This window comes from Lynx canadensis, chromosome B3, assembly GCF_007474595.2.
Source record: "Lynx canadensis isolate LIC74 chromosome B3, mLynCan4.pri.v2, whole genome shotgun sequence".
In the NCBI taxonomy this organism is placed as follows: Eukaryota; Metazoa; Chordata; class Mammalia; order Carnivora; family Felidae; genus Lynx; species Lynx canadensis.
In genome coordinates, this window is record NC_044308.2 from 100,138,262 (window position 1) to 100,157,713 (window position 19,452).

General features: G+C 34.4%; 1 protein-coding gene across 1 annotated transcript in view; it reads left to right on the top strand.

Annotated features, from left to right (window-relative positions):
• The window catches only part of GPR137C (G protein-coupled receptor 137C), a 64,503-nt gene that overhangs the window by 28,539 nt on the left and 16,512 nt on the right, over positions 1–19,452 (top strand). Inside the window, exons 2-3 of the mRNA XM_030319107.1 lie at positions 10,361–10,404; positions 12,363–12,591. Coding sequence (XP_030174967.1) covers positions 10,361–10,404; positions 12,363–12,591 — 273 coding nt within the window. The remainder of the gene's footprint in view (positions 1–10,360; positions 10,405–12,362; positions 12,592–19,452) is intronic.

Consider the following 19,452-nt stretch of genomic DNA (forward strand, 5'->3'; position numbering starts at 1 on the left):
AAAAGTCCCCTCCCTTGTAAGTTACTGTCTTATTTTGTCTTGCTGCTTTTAGTTTGTTGTTTTTTTTTTTCTGTATCACTGTCTTTTACCAACTTAATTACAATATGTTTTGGTGTGGATCTGCTTTTGTTGATTTTGATGGGAATGGATCTGCTTTTGTTAATTTCGATGGGAGTTCTCTGTGCCTCCTGAATCTGGATATCTGTTTCCTTCTCCAGATTACAGAGTTTTTCAGCTATTATTTCTTCAAATAAATTTTCTGCCCCTTTTCTCTCTCTTCTTCTTCTGGGACTCCTACAATACAAATATTACATTTGATGAAGTCACTGAGTTCCGTAAGTCTATTCTAAATTTGCAATTTCTCTTTTCTCTTTTTTGTTCAGCTTGATTACTTTGCAATACTCTGTCTTCTAAATCATTAATTTGTTCCTCTCATTCCTCCATCCTGTTCATTCTGTCAAATGTGTTTCTCATTTTGTTTATTGAACCTTGTATTTTTGCTATGTTGTTCCTTATTTCTGTGTCAAGTGTCTCATTTATATCTTTCACTCTTTTCTCATGTCCATTGAGTATCCTTATGATCATTGCTTTGAATTCTTTATCAGGCATGTTACTTGCATCTGTTTCACTTAGATCTCTTGCTATGTCACTGTTCTGTTCTTTCATTCTTTCATTCAGGTTAAATTTCTCTGTTTCCTCATTTTGTCTGCCTGAAAGAAGAAAGTAAAAAAAAAAAAAAAAAAAAGGTTTTAGTGTCATAAGAGAGAGACAAGAATGTATTGTATCCTGTGTATCCCAGAAAGAATAGGCTGCTATAAAGAAAAATATGCTTTGAAGGTTAAAAAGAGAGAGAGAAAGTTCTTAAAAATGAAATGTAGGCATTGAGAGGTAATATCTAAAAAATGTCTGGCTATTCAATTTATAGCTAAAGCCTCATTTTTTATATGCAAGCAGTAGCAATGGTAGGCTTGAAAATGGTGCACTACTCTTCATGGGAACTTAAGCAATTGAGATGGAAACTATGGATAACTGTGTCTGTTAAAGTAATTGCATCAATGCCAAATTTTCCAATAAAGTTTCCACTTGAAAATTCCAATGAAAATTTCATTTAAGTTTCTATTTGAAATCAACAAAAGTGAAAAAATCAACTTGGAAAAAAAATAAATTCTATAAAATGTATCCATTCTATAAGTATTTCATTCCCTAACATCTACATGCAACATGGGTCTACATGCAACAGAAAACAATAAATAATATATAGCTGTAGTGTCACTCTTTCTCAAATCTTGGGATACCTGTATGAATTAAACTTACATTAGATAACATTCACAAATAAAATATATTTGTCATACTCTGATCTTTCTTCCCTTTACTTGAGGAGTTCAATAGGGAGACAAAATACGAAAGTTGACATTTTAAAATGGAAAAATCGTTTCAGATCACTTATAAATAGGTTGAATTTTTTTAATAAAATAAAGTGTGCTAAATGATAACAGTATTTTATATATTCATTAATTCAAAAATTCTAAATCAACATTTTCTAAACAAGGGGCTACTACTTTGTGGGATAAACATAGGTTATATGATGAAAAACATTTGATATCGATCAAGCCATAGAATACTTTATACTTTTGTAGTAAAGAACAATATCCTTCTGTAAATGGCTCATTTATTCAGGTTTTTTTTTGTTGTTGGTTTTTTGGGGGTTTTGGGTTTTGTTGTTTTTTGTTTTTTTTTTTTTTTTGGTATTAAGAAAAGACCTGGAAAGATATGGTCCCTCTGACATAAATTGACATCAGCAAGTCATTTAGATGTGTTATTTACCATTCTAAACTTCAAAAAAAATCTACATGTTTGTTATGTTTCATTAACTACCCTTTACTGTCTTAACAAATAATATGTAATTCCATGACATTTTTTATATTACTAATTTTTGGTTTATTCAGGATCTTGTCCTATTAGCTATATTCTATAAAGTACATATTCTGTATTCTACTAATATCAGATCATTGTTTTTAACCTTATTATACCCCAAATGTGAGGTAAACCACTGGTTGTATTTATGACGCATTGTAATGTATTCTGCAAATCTGGGCTGATTTTTTAAATTTTTAATTATTTAAAATTTTAATTTTAATTTTTTCCTGAATTTCATTTAATTTTTAAAAATTTTTTCCTTATTCTCCTCAACTACTTCTTACCCATTTTTTATCCCTGTACATGACCTGTAACCTTATTATATTTCCCACCTTGTCCCCATTCTCTTCTTCATTTGAAACTTTTAAGTACCTTCACTAAAATTTAGCTTTCTCCAGATGACACTTTGTGCCTTATAAACCATCCCCCCCAATCTCAATTTGTGGGAAGAGCAATCAGACTACTTTATGTTTCCCAATACTACTTACTGATGTTATACCATCATCATCTCTGAAATCCATGCCATCTGATTAGGTCATCATTGGCTATAATAATAACTCGCACTTTCCTAGATGAATCAGCACTTTCTTCTGCCCTGATCTGCTGTTGTATAGATCTTTTTCAAAGCCCATATTGATAATCCATCCAATGAGACTCAATTCAGTGGCTTCTCAGAGCTCTAAAATCCTATCTTTCTATTTTAGCCACCCAAAAGCAAGGCCACACCTTGGGTCAACTCTTTAAAATGAAGCAATTCTTTCTAACTAGTGTCTTCTATCTCTTTTCCCTTATACATCTTAAAATCATCCTTTTATCTGTTTCTCAACCTTATCCCAACTTTTAATCACTTTACTACTTCTGTTTTTCCTACTCCATTAGCCACCTTGTGATCTCTTTTGCACTTAGAACCTACGATCAATCTAGTATTCCCCTTACTTCTTGCTGTGCCAACATAGTTCACTCACCCACTTTTTCTTTCTCTCTAATAGTTTTGCATATTACAGTTTTTTTTTCAACGTTTTTATTTATTTTTGGGACAGAGAGAGACAGAGCATGAACGGGGGAGGGGCAGAGAGAGAGGGAGACACAGAATCGGAAACAGGCTCCAGGCTCTGAGCCGTCAGCCCAGAGCCTGACGCGGGGCTCGAACTCCCGGACCGCGAGATCGTGACCTGGCTGAAGTCGGATGCTTAACCGACTGCGCCACCCAGGCGCCCCGCATATTACAGTTTTAAATTATTACATGAAAAATGCATCCTAGTTATTTAAACTTTTTGTAATGGCATCCATTTTCTTCTATTAGATTTTTTCGATTTTAAAATTAGGAAATCTTGCAATCTGTATCCACTGACAACTGCTTGACTTTACCTAGACCTCTCTGCTTCTCAATATATTCCTTTATAACCCTTCTATTCATGTGTTCCAAATGTTTTCCATATTACCAGTGCTTAAATCTAACATCCCTTCCCAGGATATGACCTTGCCTCCTACTTTACTAGAAAAAAATAGAATCCATCTGCCCAATTCTCTCAGCCATCTTCTCTAGATCAAAATGTTTGTATCCATGCACAGCTACATCCAAATTTCTTATTTTAACAGCTGGTTTATAGATTATTTTAAATTTTCTGTGCAGACCTCCAGGTTTTTCTTCAACTATTTTTTTCTAACCTCTTGACTCAAAAGTATGTATTTTCCTTTTCAAGCTTCTTCTAGAGCCTTCTTTAATGATTGAACTCTCCCTTCCTCTCTCCTGCTCCCCATTTATCATTTCACCCTCTCTACTCTGTTTCTGACCAGATTATTACATTAGAAACAATGAAAGGTCTGAAATTTTACCTTACTTGCAAGCTAACAGATTAATTTCCCACAGTTGTATATACATATACTAACAGAAAACACAAGACCCATGGGGTCATTACTCATTGAAAAAACAACCAAAGCAATGTTTTGCATCAGGTCCCTAGCCCCAGTTTCCATAAGGTTAACGGAGTGAGGGCCAGATGTTACCTATGCCTGCAGCAGGGCATGTTACAGGGGAAGAACCCTGAAATAAGGAAGGGAGACAGACAGTCAGACCTTATCTTTACTCCGGAATGTAAGCCAGGAAGGATAGGGAGACTTTACTACCCCCTGAATGTCCCCACAGAGGGCGATGTTCTCTATCTTTATTCTATTATTTGGGAAACAAATCTTCCCTCTGGACTTAAGGTAGAGATAGTATCACTAGTATTCAAGGATGTTTGCTATGCAAAGCCCTTTGTACAGAAGACCTAGACCATGCATAAATATGCAGTATTCATTTAAAAAAATGTCTCAACACAGATTTTCCCAGATTTCTCTTATCTTCAAATATATCTCATAGAGTCTATACTCGCTTTGTTGTCGTACCCTCTATTAACTCCATGTACATTTGTTCTATTATTCCACTGAAAACTATTCTTTTCAAGGTACCAATGACATACTGGTAACCCAACCATATGATCTTTTCTTAGTCATTCTTGACTTTCTGCAGAATTTAACAAGGGCTTATACTTGCTTCCTGTTACCTCTAAACTACTCTACTGTTTTCTATGACTAGTTTGATTCTTAGATCTGTCTCCTTTGCCCATCTGTCTTTTCTTCCCTCTTTGTTTTCATTCTATTAAATGTGAACATATCACAGGTTGTCTTCCCATTCTACACTGCTCTCAAATATCTTCTAGTCTTAGTTTCAGTTGTTACCTCTGTAGGTGGCTGTAATTTCCTTCCTATATTCCAAAACTCATCTGTCTTCTCAATATCTCTTCCTGTAATAAATTTTAAAACTAAGAATCAATTCCACAACCCCACTTTTTAAAAATTGTTGTCAGTGGGGCCCTCATTCTATCAGTTCTTTATTATTTTTTTAAGAACAAATTTATTTCTACACACAACAATCTTACATGCATTTCCAAAGAATTATGGTGAGTGAAAAAAATCCAATTCCAAAATGTTACATAGTGTATAATTTTGTTCATACAACATTCTTTTCTTTTTTCTCCAGTATAATTAATGTACAGTGTTACATTGGTTTCAGGTGTACAGTATAGTGATTAAACAATCTGTACATTACTCAGTGCTCTTCACGATAAGTGTACTTTTAATTCTCTTTATATATTTCACTCATCCCCCCCAGTCACCTCCCCTTTGACAACCACCAATTTGTTCTCTATATTTTCTCTAAGAGTCTTTTTTTGTTTGTCTCTTTTTTCTTTGTTCATTTGTTTTGTTTCTTAAGTTCCACATATGAGTGAAATCATATGGTATTTGTCTTTCTCTGACTAACTTTTTTTCACTTATTTCCATCTAGATCCATCCCTGTTGTTGCAAATGGCACGATTTCATTGTTTTCTATGGCTGAGTAATGTTCTATTGTATATATGTACCATATCTTCTTTATCCATTCATCTATCAATGAACACCTGGGCTGCTTCCATGTCTTGGCTATGCATGTATCTTTTTGTATGAGTGTTTTCATATTCTTTGGGCAAATACTGAGTACTAAAATTACTGGATCATATGGCAATTCTACTTTTAATTTTTGGAGGAAACTCCATACTGTTTTTCCAGTGGTTGCATCAGTTTGCATTTCCACCAACAGTGCACAAAGGTTTTCTTTTTTTCCACATCCTCGCCAACACTTTTTTCTTTTTTTCTTTCTTTCTTTTTTTATTTTAGCCATTCTGACTGGTATGAGGTAGTATCTCATTGTGGTTTTGATTTGCATTTCTATGATGATTAGTGCTGTTGAACATCTTTTCATGTATATGTTAGCCATCTGTATGTCTTTGGAGAAATGTCTGTTCATGTCTTCTGCCCATCTTTTAATTAGGTTATTTTGGGTTTTTGTTTTGTTGTCGTTGTTGTTTTGTTTTTTGGGTTTTTTGGTGTTGAGTTGCATAAGCTCTTCACATATTTTGGATATTAACCCCTTATCAGATATTTCATTTGCAAATATCTTTTTCCATCCAGTAGGTTGTCTTTTTTGTTTTGTTGATGGTTTCCTTGGCTGTGCAGAAACTTTTTATTTTGATGTGGTCCCAATAGTTTATTTTTGCTTTTATTTCCCTTACCTGAGGAGAAATATCTAGAAAAATGTTGCTATCACCAGTATCAGAGAAATTACTGCCTGTGCTCTCTTCTAGGATTTTTATGTTTTTAGTTCTCACATTCAGGTCTTTAGATTCATAACCTGAGAATGTGGTTGAGTAGACTCACTCAAGTTCAACAGTATTTTAACTAGAGTTCTTTACACCATTGTAATCCATTTTCTACACTTCACCTAAGAAATCACTGAAACATAAATTCATATTATAGAGCTTGTGGGGGTTAAAGACAATTCTTTAGAATTTTTACACAAGGCCCCCATGATTGCCCCTCCAATTTCAATTTGTGCTGCATTTCACTTACCCACATCATAACAACATGCCAAAATACTTGCTTTCACTTAAATTCACTATTCATTCATTCCAACATTTTCTGAAAACCTACTATGAACCAAGCATTATGCTAGGCACTATAAATATGAGTAAATTATGTTCTCTCTTAAGAGGGAAATAAAAATGTAAATAAATGCCATAAAGTATGATTAGTAAGACAAGGATACAAACTAGTTTCTCTCTTCCTAAGGCACTTAAGGTGACAATATAAAAGATGACTCTCAAGTAAAATCTTGGAGGATGAGATGGAATTTGTTATATACCAAGAAAACTTATTTCAGGTAAAGTAAAAAGACATACGAATGCACAGATATGTGAAACTGAATCCCTTATTTTAAGAGCTGTAAATAATCCATAATGACCAGACCATAAGATTGAAGATGGGATAAAAGGATGCAGTGTTGAGAAGGTGGGGTGAGATGATGAAAGACCTGTTATGTCAGAGGAGTGTGGGCTTTGTCCTGGAATAGTATGATCAGATTTACTTTTTAAGAGGGAATTGTCCCATTATAGTAATAATTTATTCAGGCAATAGATGCCAAAACTACTGGATGAAAGTTTGAAGAACAAAAGATATTTACATAGTCTGTAAATATCTCTCTACATTGTACTCATTACAGTGATAAAAATGGTAACTTAGTGGAGAAACCTGGTGGTGTCTACCAGGTGGAGAACCCTGGTAGATACCACCTTAACCAATTGCTCAAAGTGAGCGTCATTGTAATGGGACAAATCAACATCTTGAGCCTCCTCTTATAATTCACTGAGAAGAAAACAGCACCATCACTTCTGTGGTATTCTTACCAAAATGCATTTCCTGAATCTAATTATGAAGAAACAGATAAACCCAAACTGAGAAGCATACTGTAAAATCACTGAAAAGACAATAGGAAAAATAGGAAATTAAAGGAGTTTAAATGCACAGATTAATGTATAATCCTGGAATTTTTTTCCATAAGTGGCATTATTGAAACAAATGGCAAAATCTGAATAAGGCCTGAAGATTAGATAATAGTATTATATAAATATTCAATTGTATGATTTTTGTAATTATATTGTAGTTACGTAAGAGAATTTTATTTTTTAGGGAAGTATACATTGAAGTGCACATTTAGGGTTAAAGGGGCATCACATATACAATTTACTGTCAAGTGATTTTTTTAAATCATATTAAAACATGTTCATATAGGGGCGCCTGGGTGGCTCAGTCATTTAAGCATCCGACTTCGGCTCAGGTCATGGTCTCATGGTTCATGAGTTCGAGCTCTGCATCAGGCTCTAGGCTGACAGCTCAGACCCTGGTGCCTCCTTCAGATTCCATGTCTCTCTCTCTCTCTCTGTGTCCCTCCCCTGCTCAGGCTCAGACTCTCTCTCTCTCAAAAATAAACATTAAAAAAAATTTTTAAAACATGTTCATATATAGAACATACTATTTATAGCAGCATTATTCACAATATGCAAAAGGTGGAAGCTACTCAAGTGTTCATTGATGGATGAATGGATGAACAAAATGTGGTATATACATACAAGAGAATCTTATTCAACCTTAAAGGAAAAGGAAATTGTGACACACTTTACAACATGAGTAAACCTTGAAGACATTATGCTAAAGTGATATAAGCCAATCACAAAACAACAAATGTTGTATTATTCCCCTTATATGAGGTTCCTAGAGCAGTCAAATTCGCAGAGACAGAAAATAGAATGGTGGTTGCCAGGTACTGGAGGAGGGAAAATGAGGAGTTGTTTTTTAATGAATACAAAATTTTAGTTTGGGAGGATGAAAAAGTTCTGGAGATGGATGATGGCAATGGTTTGCACAGCAATGTGAATGTACTTAATGCAGTTGAACTGTACACTTAAAAATCAAATGGTGATGGGAATGCAAGCTGGTGCAGCCACTCTGGAAAACAGTATGGAGGTTCCTCAAAAAACTAAAAATAGAACTACCCTACAACCCAGCAATTGCACTACTAGGCATTTATCCATGGGATACAGGTGTGCTATTTCGAAGGGACACATGCACCCCCATGTTTATAGCAGCACTATCAACAATAGCCAAAGTATGGAAAGAGCCTAAATGGATGAATGGATAAAGAAGATGTGGTATATATAGACAATGGAGTATTACTCGGCAATCAAAAAGAATGAAATCTTGGCATTTGCAACTACGTGGATGGACCTGGAGGGTATTATGCTAAGTGAAATTAGTCAGAGAAAGACGAATATCATATGACTTCACTCATATGAGGACTTTAAGAGACAAAACAGGTGAACATAAGGGAAGGGAAACAAAAATAATATAAAAACAGGGAGGGGGACAAAACAGAAAAGACTCATAAATATGGAGAACAAACTGAGGGTCACTGGAGGGGGTTGTGGGAGGGGGGATGGGCTAAATGGGTAAAGGGCACTAAGGAATCTACTCCTGAAATCATTGTTGCACTATGTGCTAACTAATTTGGATGTAAATTTTAAAAAATAAAAAAATAAAAAATCAAATGATGAGTTTTGTGTTATATATATTTGTAAAAATAATTAAAATTATATGTAGACAGCTGAGAAGAAAAGGAAATGTAGTAAAATGAACACTTATCTTCTAAAGATAAGAGTAAAGAATAGAAGCAGAGAGACCAATTAAAAAGCTGTTGTAATATTTACCTCAGTAGTGGAGACAGAGAAAATGGGTACATCTGAGAATGATTTAAGTGGTATGATTTGGACTCCTGTATCACATCTACCTTCTGCTTAACAAAAATACAATGGATATGAGTAGATGCATAGGCTGCTATCTTTAAGCATTTGCCTGACACTCATTTGCCCTTCATAACTTGGCTCTGGCTCAACTTCCTTTGAGAAGTCCTCCCTGACTCTATGCAGTCTTTCCCCTTTCTCCTCACCTCTTACCTCTTCTTGGACTGAATTAGTCTTTCTCCCTTCCTAGATGTTGTGATAGCATCTTTTGCATGGACATCACAATATGTTAAAATAAATGGTTTATCTATTTCTTCAATACACTGAGCTCCTTGAGAGCAGAAACAGTTACTATATTTATGAACCACAGCACCTTTCAAAATGTGTGCTCAATAAATGCTTGAATGAATGTAATAAGTTATTGAGTACATATACTGTTTTTGTTTATAATGCTTTATGCTTGCCTCTTTCCTTCCATGCCCCCAAAGTTCATACCCTATTTCAATAGTCTTATAACTAGTCTTTCTACTTCAAGTACATAATTTCTCTAAAGTAGTCTGTGCATTGATGCCATATTAATGAAATTTCATATTTTGCAGCATCTACATAAAAAAACTTCAGTATCTTCCCATTATCTAAATAAAGTTCAAATTCATCAGTGAGAAATTAAGACCTTCTGCACTATGCTCTCAGAATTTACCATGTTCATTTCAAATTCTACTTACCTACCTACTTAATTTTATTCAACAAGTATTTGAGAACCTGCCCTTTGCAAGGCTTTGTGAAAGAAGGAAGTTTACTAAGTATGATAAATGCTCATTCTCTTTGTGTTCATTTTTTGGTCCCTTGTTTCCTTTTGCTACTTCATTTCATCTCAGGGGAAAAAAATCTTTGGAAAATATTCAGTCATATTCATTTTTAAGTAAGTAGTTCCATTTTAAGACAAAATGTGAGTAATATAATGAAGTTTAGAAAAGGTGGCAAGCTATCCAGCACAATGTCTGGCTCACAATAAAAGTTCAATAAATGTTTAAACTGAGTTCCTTCTGTTTAAAATTTTAAAGATAGAAATTTAAATTTGGGACAAAGAAAATTATTACTGTTTTAAGTCTTTGGAAACCTGCTTGTTTTTGCTTCATGGTAGTTCAAATGTTAACATTTGAGTTTATTTAACTATTATTTTTTGTAACATATTATTATTTGTAGTTTATCACTTTGAAACACAAAGTCAAAACAAATTTAAGAATACTGTATTACACATTTTCAAAAACCTTTCTATACTCTTTTTATAGGTTATATGCAAAGTCAGATGTGCCACTGAACTTGACAAACACAAGTAAGTTTCGTGAGTAGCAAGATCTAATTTTTTTCACAATAGACTTCTCAAAGTAGAAGGTCATGGTAGTTGAGGGTGCTGTAGCAGTTTTATAGGAAGTCCAGTGGTTAGATTAGCACATCAGAAGTGAATTGTGGATTCTACAGTTCTCCCCTCAGCCATATTGCTGCCTAACACCTGTTTTTGCTGTTCTGCTACTGTCATGCTTTAGATGTCAGATATAGTTTCATAGGGCCTACACATATTAAAGTTAGATTATACTTTTTGGTGCAAGCGTGTGTAGTATAGTTCCATGAAATAAGGAATGTTTTGGTATTGATTAATGTCAAAAATGAGAGTGCTAAACTGGGGAGTTAGGAGACGTGGGTTTCAGACCAATTCTCCCGCTAATTAATTGGCTATTCAACTCATTTAACCTCTATATTTTGGCTTCCTAAACTATTACAATCCTCTGGACATAGGGACAATTTCAAGGTCCATTTTGGGTTTCAAGTTAATATTATTATTTTTATTATTTAATCTGAGATAATATTAAGATCTAAACTTCTCAAACTAAAATTTTTGTACTTTGTACACTTAACAAAGGATTGCTTGTGACAGATTACACATTACCTTCAATTAACCTCTTTTAAACTATTTCCAAAGGCAGACAACATTTTATGATTCCCAGTGTTGAAAATGATCCAAAATAAAAGATATTAGGATGCTGAATAAATTTCTGGCTCATCTTAATTTGGGTTATAAATGTATTTGAACTGGGATTACTTTCATATAGAGAGCTGTCACAGCTACTTAATACAGGTAGCCATACCTTACATGAAGAGTTTTTATGTGGTGGTCTAATTTTTCTTTACGAGATATAGGTGAGCGTTTCTTTTTCTTTTTTTAATGTTTATTTTTGAGAGAGAGAGAGAGAGAGAGCACAAGCAGGGGAAGGGCAGAGAGAGAGGGAGACAGAATCTGAAGCAGGCTCCAGGCTCTGAGCCATCAGCACAGAGCCTGATGCGGCTCTCAAACTCATGAATGGCAAGATTATGACCTGAGCTGAAGTCAGATGCCTAACCCACTGAGCCCAGGCACCCCAAGGATACAGTTGAGCATTTCATTCTCAGAGTTCCTCTGTATGCATAGTAAATATGCAACTTTATAAGAAGCCAAGGTATTGAAATGCCACATATACTGTCCCTATGTTCTTCTTTAGCCATGTTTGAAAATGATGTTTGCTATGGATAATCAGAAGCTCATAAGAATTGAACATTATTTAAAGCACATTTCCCTCAACCTCTTAAAATTAATATTAGTGATCAATTTACATTTAGAGTGTATTAACTTTCCAGGCAAATTATAAAAACCTGGTAATTCCTAGAATGAAAAGGTCAATGAAAATATGGTTAGTAGTTATAAAAATGAAAAAGGCAGGATTCCTTGAATTAGTGTTAAAATAATCTTATATTATTCTTCCTGGTAGAGGCAACTGAATTCAAGTCCATGTGACGTTATTTTTAAGTTAATGTTTTAAAATCTAATGCCATTTTTAAAAGGTTTAGATACTAATTTTAGAATAGTTGGGGCGCCTGGGTGGCGCAGTCGGTTAAGCGTCCGACTTCAGCCAGGTCACGATCTCGCGGTCCGGGAGTTCGAGCCCCGCGTCAGGCTCTGGGCTGATGGCTCAGAGCCTGGAGCCTGTTTCCGATTCTGTGTCTCCCTCTCTCTCTGCCCCTCCCCCGTTCATGCTCTGTCTCTCTCTGTCCCAAAAATAAATAAACGTTGAAAAAAAAAATTATAATAGCAAAGATATCTCAACTAACTCTGAGTGATTATTTAATTTGTATTTAATTAAATCATAAAGATTTTATACTGAAGGAGTTATTGTACCTAAAATAACACAACTAATTCAGAATTAAATCTAATCTCTCATTAGTATATAGATATCTAATAAATTTATTTTTTCCTTTCAGAATTCTGTTGCATTTGGGCTTCATATTGGCAAGCCTTCTTTTTTTAGTGGTGAACTTGACTTGTGCAGTGCTAGTCCGTGGAGATGTCCCAGAAAATCAATTGAAGTGGACGGTGTTTGTTCGAGCATTAATTAATGATAGCCTGTTTATTCTTTGTGCCATCTCTTTAGTTAGTTACATATGCAAAATTACAAAAATGTCATCAGCAAATGTCTACCTCGAATCAAAGGTAAGTATGTTTCTTAAATTTATGCTTGAAAATATAACTTCAAATCCTCATCCTATGAAGCATGTTTTAATGGAAAGCCTATGTTTTTTTTTAAAGAGTATTCTGAATGTAAGGTACATTTTTGAGCTTGAAAGAATGGTCACAAGATATTAAAGTGCATTCGTAACTTGGCCCTTACTAAATAACAATTTTTTAAAAAGTTTACATTGAACATACTATATTTTCTGTGACTTATACCCTCTACATTGTAGGATAAACGAAATAGACCAGAATTTACATGAATGTATGACAAATGGTCTAATATATAAAGCCACATTAACAATTTAAGATTTCATCAGTAAGGGTGGCAGTATTGCCATTAAACAGTTTACCAGATTATGTCTGCATACATTTGAGTTAGCAATGTTAAGATGCTATACTTCTAAACTGGTGTTTGTGTATAAAGATTTAGAAAATGTTACTTCACCCCATAATGTGAAGACCCTATGATTTTGAAACAGCTAATCATGTAATTAAATTTATAAATGCTTTGGGGCGCCTGGGTGGCGCAGTCGGTTAAGCGTCCGACTTCAGCCAGGTCACGATCTCGCGGTCCGTGAGTTCGAGCCCCGCGTCGGGCTCTGGGCTGATGGCTCAGAGCCTGGAGCCTGTTTCCGATTCTGTGTCTCCCTCTCTCTCTGCCCCTCCCCCGTTCATGCTCTGTCTCTCTCTGTCCCAAAAATAAATAAACGTTGAAAAAAAAAATTTTTTTTTTAATAAAAAAAAAAAATTTATAAATGCTTTGCTTCTGCCTTTCCTTATACTTTTTGTTTGGATCAGCAAACAGAAGCCAAATGCTAACCTATTAACAAAGAACTATAGAAGTTTCTACCACTAATCGACAGCGTGGTTGAGCAGTGAATCAGTCATCACAGTGTATATTTGATACTGGATGTGAGGGTATAGATGTGTGGATTTAGGGGTATGGTTTACACATACACACAAGCCTGTTTTAATTAGGCATCATTACCTGTTCACTGAAGATAAGCAAGATAGTGTCTTTAACAGAAGAGTTCTCTAAAATATACTTAGATTTCTATATTGTTGTTATCCATTATATAATCCTAGTAAGTTAAGGTGCTTTAATTCAATGTATCAACTTGTCCTTTAAATTTAGGTACAGACTTTAATTTTACTTTTTAAACATGTATCAGAATGCAGGATAAAAATAAAAATATATGCAAAGAGAGAGAGAGACTTTCAAAAGTATTAATCTTACCTAGGAAACTATTGTATCAATTAAAGGTTTAATTGTATAAAAGGTTAGCTCAGAAATTTTAATGTTTTAGCTCATTCTAGCTTCAGTTTAAGTGTTAAAAATAGTACTGTCACTGTTACAGTACATAATCTTTTGGTGTAGCAACAGCATCTTCACTTAATGTAATAACATCACCATAACATTCAGACCTGTGCTTGTCTAGTGATAAAGCATAAATAGATTTGGTTGAACTTACATGGCTTCTTTTCTGGATATTTAACAACTTTTAAAGTTTGGTTTTACTTGCTTTGAAATAAATGTTTCTGTGACTATAAGTAAAGTTGCCAATCTAAGAAGAAAAGCTCATCTGATAACTTTTCCAGAATTATTTCAAACATCCCCTAACTATGATATGAAAGGTATTCATTTTTTTATTATTATTTTAGAAGTTTTACATTTAACAGGCGCGTGGATTCAGAATTCTCTAAGAACATTACAGAGGGAAATGCTTAAATACATAACTTTAAAGGTAAACATAATAGATCTTTTGTATTACATTGTACTGTTACATAGTTCTTGGTCTTCCTAAGTTGATTATAAACTTATTTATTCAAAGAGTACAGCCTCTTGCTTTCACATTCTCCTTGTAAATCACTAGGCTCATTTTTATTTTTTGACTTCTGGACAGTAATAGCCGTTTCTTTTATTTAGTCCACAAATATCAGCTAAGCATCTGCCTCTTCCCCTTTTAAACTGACCCTGTTTCCTACTATCCCTAAGAACATTTCCTTAAAAGCTCAGACTTGCATCCTTTGTTTTTCTTTTTATTTTTCCTTCCTTCCTTCTTCTAAATATTCATTGATAATGATATCTTACATAATTTGTTTCAACAAAATCTTACCTACCTTATTTCTAAATGGCACACAATATTCTTTCCTGTCTCTATATCTTTAGGCTGTTTCATTTTCCAGGAATGTCTCTTCCCCACCCACTGCTCTATTACTGTTTGTCCTCATCTTACCAAACTTTGAAGGCATAACTCTAATGTTTCTCCTTTTTATGAACTTGATTTGATTCTTTCCCCTTCATCTCCAAAACAAAATTTAATTTTTTTAATGTTTATTTATTTTTGAGAGACAGAGAGAGACAGAGCATGAACTGGGGAGGGGCAGAGAGAGAGGGACACACAGAATCTGAAGCAGGCTCCAGGCTCTGAGCTGTTGGCACAGAGCCTGACGCCGGGCTCGAACCCGTGAGCCGTGAGATCATGACCTAAGCTGAAGTCAGATGCTTAACCGACTGAGCCACCCAGGCACCCCTCCAAAATAAAATTTAGAAATAACTACCTGGATTCTCTTTTTTAAAAAAAAATTTAAATTCTTTTAGCAGCTAGAACAATGCTGTGTATTGGTTCTCTTTTTCAAAGTAGCAACTCTAACTGGGTTTTTAAATATTAGGTTATTGTCGATTTGAATAGTTTGTTTCTGCTCTTCCAATGTTTGACTTTCTTACGTAATTAAGGTTTTTACTTTGTTCTTTGTCTGTGTTCTTATATAGATGTGAGATTTATTATTTTGTAAACTAATAAGATATTTAGAGCAACGTGTTTTCTCAAGTACTGCTTTGGCAGCTTTCCATAATCTTGTTATATTGTACGAACATTCTTATTTAACAAAAAAAAAGAAAATTTTCTATTTGAGTTTAAGCCATGTCTTCAACATTACATATTCATATATCAATGTGAATTAGATACTGTCTTTACATATAGGTCTTCCTTCAACTTACTTTGATGGAAAGTCTAAAATTCATACATCTATCTTATTCAGGTCCCCTAACTTCCTTAAATAGTTATCAGTTTTACCCTCTGCTTGACTGTGTATACATTTCAGCCTACACAATATATAATTTCTGTACTCCAGTTTCTTGAAATACAGTCTCAACTGTTAAATTTAAAAGCTTAATTGCCAAAAAAAAATGACCTGAAGGATTTCTTGTTTGTTCATCTCCATAGCTATTCTACATTTTATCCTCAACCCAGTCCAGATGTTTTGTACTCAGACTTCATTGTATCATGGATAGAATTGTCTGTTCTGACCTATACTTTGACCTATATCAAGAAATATGTAAGAAACATTTATCTTAAAGGTCACTATTGTATAATGTTGAGGATATTATCTATACAGCGTTCCCCATAAAAGATATTTTTCTCCATTTCAGTCCCAGGTAAAACAGTATTGATTAAGTCCTTCTTTTCTCTGGCCACTATGCCATTCAGAGGCAAATATGTGGTTTACCACTATATCAGTCATAGATGACCTTATGATATCCACTTTGGTTCTGGCTCTACCTCTAGTTTTATTTTACTTTCTTATTCCCCCACCACCACCAGACACACATTCTTATATATTTTTTATTTTGTTTGTGTCTCTGTAACTACTTCAAATTCTCTTTTGTAATGAGGGTGGTATAAATAAATAAATTAACATAAAAATGGCATTGGATATACTGTTGGATATGTTTGTATCTCTTTTTTCAGATATATCAGTTTTTAATTAATTTGGAAAGGCCTTACTGAGAGACAACATATCATAGTGATTAAGAGCTGGAAACCTGATTGGGCACCTGGGTAGCTCCGTTGGTGGTACATCTGACTTTTGATTGTACCTCAGGTAACGATCCCAGGGCCCTGGGATCCAGCCCCACACGGAGCCTCATTTGGGTAGGTCTCCGCACTGAGGGTGGAGCCTGCTTAAGATTCTCTCCCTCTCCCTTTACCCCTCCCCTGCTCACACTCTTTCTCTCTCTTAAAAAGAGAGAGAGAGAGAGAGAGAGAGAGAGCTGGAAACCTGAGATCAAAGAGATAAGGCAATAAATCCCATCTCTTCTGTTACTGGCCATATGGCATTGGACAAGTAACAGTATCTCTAAGTTTCATTCAGCTGATCTGTAAAATGAAAATAATGATAGTGTTGATCTTATAGGTTGTTATGTAGATAAGAGTAGTACCTTCTGTTTATAAGGATTAAATGAAATTTCATATAAAGTACTTAATATAATGCCTAGCACTTGGGAAGTGCTTGTGAATGTTAGCTATTATGATCCTAACATGTACTAAAGGATGGTAACGTAACTTCAGAAAGTTCTTGAATACCTGAAATAGTTGGCAAAATTTATCTGGAGAGGGGTGCTATACATGTAATCAGATTCTCAAAAGGAACATTGATCCAAAAAAAGAATAAGAATCACTGAAAAACTGAGTTTCTCTTGTAAATATTTTAATTTTACTCGACTCCACTTTCTTTATGTACCATTTCGCATGGATTTCAATAAGGGTTGAAGTCTCTTAATAGGTGACATTTCATCTAATATTTAACTAACTTTTCTTTAAAATCTTTAGAACAAATATTATTGAAATTATGTAATGGCATTTTTAATCATAGGCATTTTTGTTCTGTGATCTACTGTAACTTTTATTACAATTTCAATTTTCTCTTATTTGCATGCTCATGATAGACAATGCTTTTAACTTTTTATCTATTGCTAACATTTCAAGTGTGTCTCATTAACTTGGACAAGATATAGAATTATTTTGATTGTTTTTTTACAAACCTTTTCTACGATAAACAAACAGTTTGTATTTATTGACATGATTGCATGTTACTATTGGTCTATTTCTCCCATTAAGTTTTTTTTATTGCTGTTTGCCTTGACTTCATTTGTATGATTTCTGTGGTATATTTGAATTTATTTATTTTTTCTCAAAATTACACATAACTATTAACATTAAAATGCATACTGATAATATTATTTTTATTCTAATATTCCTTCCAACTTCAGAAAAAAATAATAATATTTATAACAATATAGAACATAATGGACAAAATAACTTATCTACACAAAAAGATTTAAGCCAATGTAGATGCTTAGACCCTGTAATGACAGGTTGGGATTATCTGTATAAGAGAACACTCAAAGGCAGGGTGGGAATAAAAGTTAAGCTATTAGGTTTATATCTCTGGTCAGGGACATGCACAATTTTATATCTGATAAAAGTGTAAAGGGAATAATTGTCTGATACTTAAGATCAGCTTGTCTCCTAGCCCAGTGGGCCATGTGCAAATAATGCATTCTCTCTCTCTCTCTCTGCCTCTCTCTCTCTCCTGAATTCCTAACAGTTTTAATTATTATGTAAACCTTTCTGTCCAATGTTCACTTAACCTTTTATCCATATTAATTTAATGTATTAAAATGGAAAACAGCATTAGCATCTTACAGAGACACAGTAACATTCGATTAGACTGATTTTTTTTTTTGAGAGAAAGAGATAGAGAGCAAGTGGGGGAGGGGCAGAGAGAGAGAGAGAAAGAGAGAGAAAGAGAGAGAGAGAATCCCAAACAGGCTCCGCACTATCAACACAGAGCCCAATGTGGGGCTCATGAACAATGAGCTCATGACCTGAGCTGAAGTCAAGAGTCAGACACTCAACCAACTGAGCCACCCAGACTGATATTTCTGATCTTTCATGCAGACTAGCTGATCCTATAAGACCAAAGCAGTGATTTATGGTAATTTAAGCCGTAATTAAAGAAATAGACTAAAATACTATCAGTGTCTTTTTCCATCACCCTAAAATATTATGTAACCAGACTTTGGGAGGATGATGGGTAGAGAAATAGAGACTGCACCTTCCTCTGTAATAGGTATGATTGCCATCTTCCCAATACTTTGCTATAATTTCTCTCTTGAATTATGAGGATTTACTCCATCCATCTTAAGCTGTGGCACTTGGCTGCCTTTGTTACTCCAGTTCTTATACCCCAAATCTTATTTCCTCTTCTGTTGCTGAGCAGACCCACCACACACTTGTCACATTTTTTAAAATCCATAGGAGTCAGAGATCTAATTTCACTGTCTTGGAAGCATGAACCTTTTTGAACCTGTTTAAATTTTATAATTATTGAAATACAGTTGACCCTTGAACAACAGAGGGACTAGAGGCACTGACCCATTACACAATTTAAAATCCACGTATAGCTTTGACTCCCCCAAAACTTCTTTTAATGTCTTTGGGGTTTTTTTTAATTGAAGTACAGTTGACACACTGACTCCTCCAAAGTTTAACTACTAATAGCCTACAGTTGACTGAAAGCCTTACCAATAATAGAAACAGTCAATTAACACACACTGTGTATACTGTGTGTATTATATACTGTATTCTTACAGTAAAGTAAGCTAGAGGAAAGAAAATGTTATTAAGTAAATCATAAGGAAGAGAAAACATATTTACAGTACTGTACAGTATTTGTCAAAAAATCTGTGGATAGTAGACTCCAACCTGTTCAAACAGTTCAGCAGTTCAAACCTGTTGTTCAAGGGTCAACTGTTTATTTTTTAATTTACTAATTGAGACTACTTTGTTTTCTTACTTTTGATCCTTAGTTTGGCATTTTATTCTCAAAATGGAAGTAGCATTTGTGAGATGTTTTCCAAAAATATATGTAGGATTCTGCTTCTGGTAATGGCTAAGTAGCTTCTATTGGACAAACCTTCCACAGATAGCACTGATAAATTCTGGACAAAATATAAAAAGCACTGAAGGCACTGGAGAGCAACCACTTAGAAGA